Consider the following 12,227-nt stretch of genomic DNA (forward strand, 5'->3'; position numbering starts at 1 on the left):
GTTTATTTTTTACCAAAAAAAAAAATTGAACTCCCCAAAATACCCTTAATGAAATAATTTTTTATTTTCTATTTTATATAAAAAAATTAAATTAAAAGATTTCTTTATAAAAAGTTAAGGATTTTTTTATAAAGAGAGATTTTTTTATTTTTTTAATAAAATAGTAAATAAATATTTATTCTATTAAGGGTATTTTGGGGAGTTCAAATTATCTTTGGTAAAAAATAAACGAAAAGGGTAATATTTGTAATATAACATTTTTTTAGGGGAGATGTATGTCATTTTTATTAAACCGAAGAGATATGTCTGATATTTCTAGAAATCGAATGGATAAATCTCGTACTTTGATTAAACAAGAGAGATACTCTTGATATTTTCCCCTTTTTTAATCAATATTTTTGCAAGTTTTAAATATCCTTGTTCTTGGAATGAGCATAGCAAAACTAGTGTCCTAAACAATATTTTAAACAGTGAGTATTTTTAACTAGAGTAAAAAATAAAAATAAAGTTTTAAACCGTAAACAATATTTTCTTATAGACAAAATTTTAAACAGTAAAGAAATTTAACTAGAGTCAAAAATAAAAATAGCGTTTTAAAAACATTTTTAGATATTGAGTATTTTAAATCGTTTCAAACGTAATACTTAAAAAAAAGAAGAATAAAAAAACCGTAACTTTTTTCTTAGAGTTAATTAGTATAACAGTTATAACTAGTGTGTTAATTATTACCTTAAGTCCATAAAGATTGTGGATACAAAGAAAAAAGTACATTCATCTCTTGGTCCAGATTATATTGTTCTCCTCCGCCACTTTACATCACTTTATATATCACTTTTGTGTGTGTGTGTGTGTATATATATATATATATATATACATACGTGTGTCAATGCATAGTCACCATTATCACAATATTACACGTCTCAAATATGTAAGTATTTGTATGTATATATAAGCAAAGATCATTCTTAAAGATAAATCAAGTGAACCTTTGTATATAATAATAAGCTTTGGCAGATAATTTTATCCGCGTACTCGAGACTCTATTCATTATGAATAATGTCTTACCTGAATATACAGTAATAAATAAGATAAGTGTATTACACATTAAAAAATTATATGAGTACGAATATTGTATGATTTTTAAATACGCTACACATATCCATTTAAAATTATTAAAGTATTTATAATTGTATACATGTATCATCGTGAATTCTAATATACTATCCCTATAATATAATAATTTCTTTTAAAAAAATATGTAGTATATAATAAGAAAGTCTAATATTTTCATGTATCTTCCCTGATTTATGAATTTAAGTGCATTTTTTTTTGTTATTAAGTTATATAGCCACGCGGTTATAGTGAATTGAGATATAGTCCACTTTTGGTTAATTTCTTGTAAATAACCAAGTTAACTTATTAACAGATTAATAAAAGACTTATTTAACCCAGCCAAACATGTAAAAAAGATAGTTAATAGGCTGTCACGTATGCAAATTGGCCATTTACAAGGTATATACCAAAGGTTGCCTAATTTACAATTCCTATAGTTTAGGTGGTCTACGTAGCCAATTTTTTGTTTTTTTAAATGTTTACTTGTTTCACAAAAGTGATATATTAAATGGGTACACAAAAGTGATATATTAAATGGGCAAAAAATACACATGAGTTTACCCTAAACTCTATAGAGATTATCCAGACCCATTAAAATAAACGGATATGGGTATGACATGATTTTAAATTTTTTTCGTGGGTAGAGTATAGTTTTTAGGATCCTAAGACCCTACACAATACCATCTCTAGACATTCATTATATATTCAGTTTATTGTACATAATACACAGTTGGGTTTATAAATAAAATTAAACATAAAATATAAAAAAATTAACATGAATTTGTTGCAACTACCTATTTTACTGACTTATTTTAAAATTTTAGCACAATCTTTATTTTATATAAAAAAAATATTTCACCAGCCCGCAATAAATTAAATTAATTAATAATTTAATTTACTACGGGCTGGTGTGAGATTTTTTTAAGAGAATTTGTCACAACTAAGGGTAAATGAGTGACTTATTCAACATTTTTTTTTTACAAAAAAGACAGATCTAGGTGCGTTTAGTGACATGTTTGTCACTGATCACCTTTAGATTTGTCTTTTTTAAGTAGGAATCTGAAAAACTCTACAAAAAAAAAAATATAGTGACGTCCAAATTTCATTTTTTAATAAAATGAAACTTGAGTAATTTTTTAAAAGACGATGAATATTGAGTTATTTGCCTGTCTGTTTCAACTAATAGTCGGTAATAACTGTTACCAGAATCCTATTAACAGTTATTACCGACTAGTAACTGCAATGCCATTTTTTTTTTCAACTTTCGTTATGGCTAAAAATGTAACGAAGAGAGAGAGAGAGAGAGAGAGAGAGAGAGAGAGAGAGAGAGAGAGAGAGAGAGAGAGAGAGAGAGAGAGAGAGAGAGAGAGAAGAGGTATGGATAAATTATTTTCATTTAATTTATTTTTGGCAAAGAATAAGGGGAAAAAATAAGAGTAATTATGTCTTATTACATCAAAGATTGGCTAATTATCAAATATTACTAAAACGATGGCTATTTCACAATTTTAAGTTTTAAAAAGGCTACTAAGTTAGAGCGCCCTTAAAGATTTTATAATTTACAAGCAGTACAGCTATCAGAATATACTCTTTTGAAATTCGCACAAAACAAATAAAAAGGAGAAGAAGAAAAAAAAATTAAAATAAAAGAGTATAGAAAGAATCCACTAAGCATCCACTTAGTGGGGAATTGGACTTGGCAATCAGGTAGAATATCTTATCCGAAAAATACTTCTTCAAAATTTGTGGTCACTGTATATAAATACTTTTCAACATATATGTCTGAGTAAAGCAAACCATCCCAACTTGCATCGTCACTGTAGTATTTACACGAAAGTAAATACCATCCGTAACCGTACCTCGCTCCATCACACAAAAGCGATAATACCATTCCCTTTCTATTTCAATACATTGCTTGTATTTATACACTTTATGGATATTATGACACAGTTTATTACATGAACGGTAATTTTTATTTACGTGAATAGGTCTCTCGCAAAGGGGGTATCCATATATTAGAAGACTAGGTTAAGTTAAAATATATGAAATATTTCGATAAAATAAATTTACAATAAAAATTGAATAAGGTCAAAGTGGAAATATTTAAAAAAAAATATGTATTAAAAACGGACTTGATTGGGCTGGCGGGCTTCATCCTAGCTAGCTCCACCTCGTATTCAAGAAGAAGTATAATTTAAAAAAAAAAAAAGAAGAAGAAGAAGAAGAAGAAGAAGAAGAAGAAGAAAAAGAAGGAGAAGATAGAAGTAATGATTCGATGACAATATGGAATGGAAGTATAGGAAAATGACACCATATCTATCCACTCGAATTCGACTTATTTTCTTGATCAAATTCCGTGTTAAGGAAGTTGAAAATACATGATGTGATTTGTTAATATGTGCATATATGGGTAGAGAAGATCGTATCATGTCGTGAGCTTATGATATGTATATGTGGATCAAATATTCGTCATATAATTAGTCCAAAACATTTCATATATATCCTTTTGGATTTTCTCCTTTGTTTTCTTGATGGTGCATATATATATATATATATATATATACACATATGTATAACGCCTAAGTTAACACACTAATTAGTTTTAGCAGAAAAACTATGGACCAAATTACGGTTACTGTTTTCTAATTTTCATTAAAATGGTCATGAAAAAATACCACTCGAGTTATGTTTAGGAGTAGTGTAGAAATTTTATCATCAAATATCAATTTTGGGGGTAGATAAAAAAAAAATTCACATAAAATCATTCAAATATTTTCTGCCGGAAGACCTATAGGCATAAATATATGTCATCAATATTCTAATTTGTGTGATGCAAAATCTTTGCGACTTGCGAGACAGAAACATCTCTGAAAACACTGTAACCAATTGCATCAAATTATAAGGTTTTTTTTTTTTTTTTGAAAGGATCAAATTATAAGGTTTGCGTGGCATGAAATTGTTGAGCAAGGCTTGGCAGTAACGTTTGCGAGACTATTTGGTGCTCAAAGGCTTGGCGGGAACATTGACGCAATAATTATATATTATATGTTTTGCTCAAATAAAAAAATATACACCAGCGAGACATTTTGCTTTACGCGGCATAATTATTTGTTGCACAAAGAAATTGAGGAACATAAATATGCACTAAGTTTCTATCGAGCAAAGCATAGTGTCATTATCAAATATTAGTTTTTTTTCTTTTCATTTTCCCTAATTTTGTGGCAGAAAAATAATTTTACAATGCGAATTAATTAGGAAGATAATATTCTTGTTGTTTATCTTTTCTTCGATTTTATTGCATATTTTCTGATTGGATATCATAAAGTTATGTTTGCATTCGAATTGCAAAATTATTGTATGCCTTAGGGACAAATTGAAAATTTTCCATAACGGTTTTGTCTTCCGCTGTAGAATTTTTTTAACACAGGGACAAATCGAAAATCGGTTCACTTTTAAGTAGGTAAAAAAGTTATATATATAAAGTGGATATGATATTTTTTTAAACTCTAATTTATATTTTTTCGATTCACATATTGATTCTTATCCTGATAGTATAAAGTGGTTCTTATTCTTGTGTTGTTAAAGTCTTGAAATTTGAAAATAGGCCACACAGTCAAGAAGAAAGTAAATAGGAATATTGTACTTTTCACTGATTAGTGCTCTCTAGATAGCTGGTTATATTCTAACTTATAGTATATAGAATATATAACGGTTAGATATTTAAGAATTCCTGTATAAAGAGCTCATATTATTAAATATCTTGATTATGCACTTGCAACAGCATATATCTTATGCTTCAATAATTAAGAACTTTAAATTAATCTCTCTCTCTCACATGCTTACCGTTAAATTTATAATATCGGCAAAAGTTGTCTGAAATAAAATAAAATGTGAGCTATTATAGGAATTAACATATTAAAATGAGATGTTCATAGAATTATCACTATAGAAGAGCCCATAGATTTCTTTTTCTCAGAAGAGTCCGTAAGATTTTATATCAATTAATTCAAGCACGGAAAATGGTCTCAACTACTAGTAATTTTGATAATATAGACTAAAATAGTAATAACTATATTTTTGTATACTTTTACTAGTAATTATAGACATAAAAATATACAGTTATCATAAATTACAAGTTTATAATTAACATCAATTGTAGATATATAAATCTACAATTACTAATAAATTGTATCCAAAAATATAATTGCTACTATTTTTATTCAAATTATTAAAATTGCTAGTAATTGAGGCTCCCTTCCCGCATAGATTCTCCATATCTTAAAAAAAGCGTTCCAACTTAAACGTTGGGAATATATATATCTAAGCTAAAGAGTGTAGAACACTAGCTAGTAGCACTCCTACTTGGCTACTCTAAAGAGACATATATTTAGATATGGGACCACAATCTACATTATATATCCGCATATGAATAAAACTTGATGTCTATCCATTCCATAACCAATCAACACAATCAAAGATATCTCTCAAGTACACAAACGACTTGTGTGTGTATATATATATACATAGAGACCCCCACAAAGCAATGGCTCACTCAAAATACTAAACAAGAAAACTACTAGCTACTATTTAAACCTCTCTCCGAAGATATAAATATATTCAATATATAATATGGAGACGAACCGGAACAAGAGAAGAGGATTCATGAAGGGAAAGTTGATGCCGTTCTACCGGGCGGGGAAGCCTTCGCCGGCGGCGGCGGCGCATTACGTGACCGGAAACAACAAGATGATGAAGCCGAGCCACCACTCTTTGTCGTCTCCGTCGGCGCTAGGGTTTCTGGTGCACCAAGACTACGTCGTTTCTCAGCCGCCCAAGGCAAACAAAGTCTCGTTCCTTCTGCCGGAGCAGTTCGAGAGCCACTACGGCGTGGCCGGGGACGAGGCCGTCGATTCCAAGGCCGCCACGTATATTTCGTCCGTGCAAGAGCGGTTCAAGCTCGAGGGTATCAAGTGTCATTCTCTCTTCACTTCAGGGGGACCTTGAATTTTCTCTTTTTTGGAGAATTCTCTCTTCTCTCACCGCTCTCTTGTGACATTCCAAGAGTTCTCTCCTCCTCTCCGAACTCGGATCAGAAATCCGAGAACCCCCTTAACAACATGGAGCGCGTTCCAATTCTGAGGCCCTAGTTTTCACAACGCACAAGCTGCACTCTCGCTTCTTGACCCTTGAGTTAGAACGCTGAGCTACGAGCCGAGTGGCCCCTCTAAAGCCTTCAATAGAAGCTACGAGCATAGCACTCCTCTAAAGCCTCAAGTTCTTAACCTCCGAGTTCAAGATAACCACAACCACCACATTGAACTACGTTTTGACCTGATCCCGAACCACGGGTACGTAGGCAGCCAATATTTGGCACGGTCATACCCTCCAATACACACCTCCGGGTCAAGAGGGTGCAACTCGGCCTTCGAGCTCTTATTTTTGGCTTGAGCGCGATCACTTGGTCCGCGTTGGATCGAACCGTCCGTAGTTTTAAATTGTATTCATTTTTGTGCGACAACACCTTGTTATGCAATTTTTTTTTTTTTTTTTCATGCGAATTTGATTTATGAAAGACTAGCTATCATAAAAAAAAAAAAATTAAAAAGAATAAAAAAAAAAAAAAAAAACTAGTTATCTAACCATCTTAGCGTTGATCTTGCAGTTTTTCAGAGGCCCAATTGATGGGAAGACGCAAGGCAAGGCACGGAATCAAATTTGTGTCCGAAATTACTCAAAATGTTTTTCAGTCAAGATCATTGATAATATATACTTTTTTCTTTATCTTTTTTAAACTTCGTTGGCAGAATAGACTTGAACACGGCTTTAGATGTATATATATATTCAGTACTCATTTCCAATATCTTAGAAATTCCGTATACAATCGTAAACATTCAAATTGACTGTATATATAATCATGTCATTTCATTACAAACTTTTAGAACTTTCAAAATTGCGAGAAATACAAAGTAATATAAAGTCAACAACTCACACATATAGCAGCGATCTGAACTGAAACCATATCTGATTGATTGATAATATGGTTGAATACAATACAATTCAACATTAAAAACCAAAAGAGATTTCAAACACGAAATCAGATCACCTCTCAGAACATATCATGATTGGATTGGGATTGGGATTGGGATTAGAGAGAGATGAAACCTTCCCTGACAAGCAAGCCAGACATGAGGACGAGAAGGCCCGCGGTGATGCACTCAGTCGGAGACACGTAAGTCTGCGAATATGCGCTAAGCGTAATCGTCGCTCCCACCAATCCGATCAAAAACGAGCTTATGTTCTGATTCATTGTCTTACTTTCTGATGGAATCAATTAGTCAGAGGAAATACAGAGAAAAATGGGGTTTTGGTGATTCGGTTGTTGTTGTGGCCTTTGGGAACTTTTTTAAGAAGAGAAGCGAAAGGTCAACTATTCTCCGATTCACAGTTGCGATTTTCGAAAGGCTGGCTCCAAAGTCAACCATGAACTCTAGCTACGTGTTTACTTTCCTATTATATTTGTTTAGATGGACAGTTGGTAATAACTTATTCCTAAGCATTTGGGCCACAATGAATCCGTGGCCCAATATGATTCCACATTTTGATCCAATAAACAAATAGCGCGTGAAAATGAATTAATTGTACCAAGGTTCACTTGCATACATAGTTACAAAGGTTATTATTATATACAAAGGTTCACTGCTAAAACTCTGGACCAAGTGAACCTTCTCGTCATATAATGTACTCCAAACATTTCATATATATCCTTTTGGATTTTTCTCCTTTGTTTTCTTGATGCTGCATATTATTATATATAATGAAATATGATGATTACGAGAAAAGCACAAAGAAAAACGAAACCTTCTCGATTCTTCTTCGCGTATTTTGACATCCAACTCTTTGCTGGGAGGATATTTAGGCAAACTTGATGGATCACATCTCCGTTGTAAAGAACTGAATCCACGGTCAATGAAAAAAAGTTATGACCGAAATCACTCGGCGAAGGAAGGAAGAAGAATTGAAATCATTACCAAGTCCTAAGACCCTAAAATTCATTTTTTGTTCTTCGTTTCGTTGCTCTCTCTCTCTCTCCTCTCTCTCTATCTCTCTATTTCTCTCTTATTTCTGAAAGCGGCTGTGTAATAAATGAAACCCTAAAGCAAGGAATCAATAAATTGGCTGTACATCTTATGTATAGGAAGAACTGGGTTGGGCCTGTGATACTTGATGAAGTCCAATAAAAAAGACATCCCAAAAGACATTTACTCTATTAATTTTAGTTATTAAAAATTAATTTTTTAATATTTTTACTTATAAAATTAAATCAAATAAAATTTATAAAAGACTATTCGTAAATAAAAAAAAAATAGTTGAATATTAGCTTATATAATTTTAAGTATTCGAGGTATTTTATATGGAAATTATTTAATTTGTTTGCATATAATTCCTTTTAAATTTACAATCATGCTATTGTTTTATTTCATATATATATGCTTAGTACTAAATATTTTATTTGTTCATCATTATTGATGCAGGTAAGCACAAGGGAGTTTACTCATGGACAATTTACGTTGCATTGTCAAGAACAACATCACCATATGGATTACATGTATTAATAACTGATGTTGTGAGAAAATATGACAATCATGTCAAAAATATTGTTTACAAAGAAGTTTTACACAATTTAATTTAACATTTGATTACAAATCTACTGTTCAAATAGCTACAAGTCTTATGATTATTAATTTGCAAAATATGGGTGAATCATGATATAAGAGCGGATCATATAATTATGACATTCGTAGATGAAAAAAGGTAAGTAGTAATTCTACATTTTTATAAATCACTATTTTTATAATGTCAATTTATTTATTGACATATTGTAATATTATGTTTTATTTTCAGGTTTTTATTTATTTATTATTTTCCACTAGAACACAGCAGAAAGAGCAATCAAGGAATGATTAATTTCAAAATCTTCTTTTGTTTTTTCTTATATTCTTTTGAATATATATTTAATAATTTATATTATTTTTTTGTATTCCATACTTACATCCAAGTATGTAAACTTTTAATGGTATGTATTACTTTACAAACAATTAGTATCATTTTTTTGTTACATTATTTCATTTTTTGTATTCAAATTTTGCAAGTCATACATTTATATATAAAAATTATTCTATTTGATTATTAATGTCTTTTATATTAAAAAATGAAATAGACTTAGTTTCGGCGCAATTCATGTGTATTTTAAAAATGTAAAAAGTCCATATAAAATATGTATATTTTATTAATTCTATTATAGCTTTTGCATTCAGTGATTCTTACTCTATACCATTTCATTCATCTTATTTTAATGGGTTGATTATTTTATATAATAAAAAAATTAAATTCTAAATTTATAATATTAAGAAATACTTTTAAACGAGGTAAAAAAAACATCTCTAAAATCAAATTTCTCTCCATAATGACAAAATAAAAACAACGAACATGCTATTAATGTTTAAAAAAAGTAATTTAAGTAATTCATATATTTATAAATATTTAGTATCATATTTATTTTCACAAAATATAATGAAATACTTCAAACAATCATTTATCATCAATAACATCCCGCAGCAACGCGCGGGTATTCTGCTTGTATATACATACATATATATATATATATATATATATATATATATATATATATATATATATATATATACTAGAGGGGAAACGTGCTTCGCACGTGGGGGAGAAAGGGATAAATCCTCTCCAAAGACAAGAAAGAAGGGAAGTTTCTGCTGAGGAAATCGAAGGACAGGAAGATCACGGAGTGGAGCGTCGAGAAAGACGACTCTCTCTGCACTCTCTAAGAAGCCTTTGAAAAGGTCGATCCATGGCTCGGCTTCAATGTCGAGCTCAAGTTCGACGACCACATCGTCTACGACAGAGATCGTCTCTCTCACGCGATTCACGTCGTCTTGCGCACTTTTCATATAACTTATATCCTTGGGACCAAAAAATTGGAAAGTAACCATACATAAAGGAAATGCTAAATCGTAGTTACTGTATCAAAATCAAATTTTTATATTTAGAAAATCTAAATCAGATTCAATTTAGATTCCACCAGACATATGGGAAACCACCAGTATGTATCCACTTCTTTGATAATTGTGTGATCTTGTTTATTTTACAAGTTTATGTTGTGCATACATGTACATTTTTCTCTCAACCATTAAATCCTCTGCCAATCAAAATTCAGGAACTGTTGTTTTGCTCCAGAGTTGTTGGGTCTTGTTTGGGTGTTGGGCTCTTGTACTGTAACTTTTTATCTTTTCCTTTAAATACAAAAAAAAAATTAAAGGAAAAAGAAAAAAGAAAAAAAAATTACGAAATGTCAAAATTTGGTTAAGCATCTTGAAAAAAATAAAATTTGGTTGGATTGGACATTGGGCATTGTATACGGAATCGATTTGGCCATTGTGCAGATCACTGTTAATTCTGTGCTACCATGCATATTACAATAGTATTGGATCAACTGATATAGGTTTTCTGTAGCAGGTTTAAACGTCCAACGCACTTGTCATCGCCGTGACATTGCAGGATTGTCAACACCAGTTTTACTTCTGAATCTTACTTCCGCACATGAACAAAATGGTTGAAGAAGGTTAGCCATTATATTTTCTAACGTTTTTTTTACGGTGCACTTTTATCACAATTGTCAGTCTTTTACTATGCTTACGTGATCTTGGTGTTTGTTCATTTCTTGGTATGTTGGTGTCCTTTTTAGGATCGGAAGATTCTATATCATCGGCTACAATATTAGCTTCATATCGCGACTCCACTCGGTCGAGAAAATATAAAAAAGTCTGTTTATGGTTTGTCTTTCTAAACTACTCTCTTCAACGGTTCCAGAAGCCGATCTCTCTCTTCAAAGGCGTCTTCAGAAATCCCAGCGCGGTCAACAAAGTCAAAGAAGCCGATCTCTCTCTCCTAACATACGGCAAGCTCAAGTAAGCAAAAGCCACAGCCAAGCCTGAAACGTAAGATTTAGCTCAGATGAGAAAATGAACGTAAGATTCAGCCAAGCTTGAATCGTTGACCACGGAGGTGATTTCCGAATTGGTCGAGAGCAACGAGACGACGGAGGCGAAATCGAAGCTGGTTTTCTCGCAGAAGGAGCTTTCGTTTCTATTGAAACTCATACCAGAATTGATACAGATTTGATGTATTGACGTTGCCGTGTATGACATTGCTTATTATTATTGGTAGCCTTTGATTATGAGGCCATAGTTTAAAAAATGACGTACATAATTTTTTCTCTTTTACAAACCAGGTTATTATCTGAAGTTCTGTATCATTTTTTTTTTCCTCTGCTTCATATGTATGCCTGCAAGTTTTCCATGGCCATTGTACTCTGCTTCGTTCTTCGAGCAATGCTCGTTTGGTTGTAGTTGTATCACTTTTAAATATTCTAACCGCGAGTATCTCTCAGCTCATTGGCTTAATGGATTATATGCATAAATGTCGATTGTGTAGAGACACCAATAACTCTCGATAGAAAGGCGGAAAAAATGACGGCGACCAAACATTAAACGACATGCATATTCGAAGAAGCACGAAACGGCCTATTAGTGGACAAAGAGCCATTTAAATAGAGTAAATCCAAAAATCAATGTTGCCCCTAACAGCTAGTACTCTCATTATAATTCAGTCCATAAGAAAATAAAGTACAACAGAGAGAAGATTACAATAGCAAAATGTCTCTTGAAGCCCTGCGTGATCACTCTCAGTAAGACTATGCATTCAAAAGGCCAGGTACTACAAAAGACTAAACATAGTAAACTGTCTACAAAAGACTAAATATAGTAAACTTTCTACAAAAGACTAAACATAGTAAACTGTCTACAAAAGACTAAACATAAGTTTAAATACAGTAAACAGTCTATAAAAGACTGTGTATTACAAAAGGCCAGGTACTACAAAAGTGGGACTTCACTGTTTCTGCTCATTCTAGTTTGAGCTTCTTTGAAGAGGTTGACTCTGACTCATCATGGTGGGTTGTAGTGTGAACAGCTTCTTCAGTAGGAAGGTCAAAGACTTCATTGATTATATATTCCTCATCTGGTGAC

General features: G+C 31.7%; 2 protein-coding genes across 2 annotated transcripts; one reads left to right on the forward strand and one right to left on the reverse strand.

Annotated features, from left to right (window-relative positions):
- Positions 1–5,661: 5,661 nt before the first annotated feature.
- On the forward strand, positions 5,662–6,929 carry LOC149406404 (uncharacterized). The gene is made up of 2 exons (XM_089604451.1): positions 5,662–6,637; positions 6,776–6,929. The coding sequence occupies exon 1, from the start codon at positions 5,743–5,745 to the stop codon at positions 6,115–6,117; it is 375 nt and encodes a 124-aa protein (XP_089460577.1). The 5' UTR covers positions 5,662–5,742; the 3' UTR covers positions 6,118–6,637; positions 6,776–6,929.
- A 60-nt stretch (positions 6,930–6,989) lies between these two features.
- On the reverse strand, positions 6,990–8,269 carry LOC149406405 (uncharacterized). The gene is made up of 3 exons (XM_089604556.1): positions 8,142–8,269; positions 7,972–8,064; positions 6,990–7,431 (listed from the first exon to the last, which is right to left on the reverse strand). Exons 1-3 carry the CDS (start codon positions 8,164–8,166, stop codon positions 7,259–7,261), a joined length of 291 nt encoding a protein of 96 aa, XP_089460682.1. The 5' UTR covers positions 8,167–8,269; the 3' UTR covers positions 6,990–7,258.
- Positions 8,270–12,227: the final 3,958 nt, after the last annotated feature.

This window comes from Urtica dioica, chromosome 1 (genome assembly GCF_054948205.1).
Source record: "Urtica dioica subsp. dioica isolate 48M chromosome 1, U.dioica_male_clone48M_v1_H2, whole genome shotgun sequence".
Classification (NCBI taxonomy): Eukaryota; Viridiplantae; Streptophyta; class Magnoliopsida; order Rosales; family Urticaceae; genus Urtica; species Urtica dioica.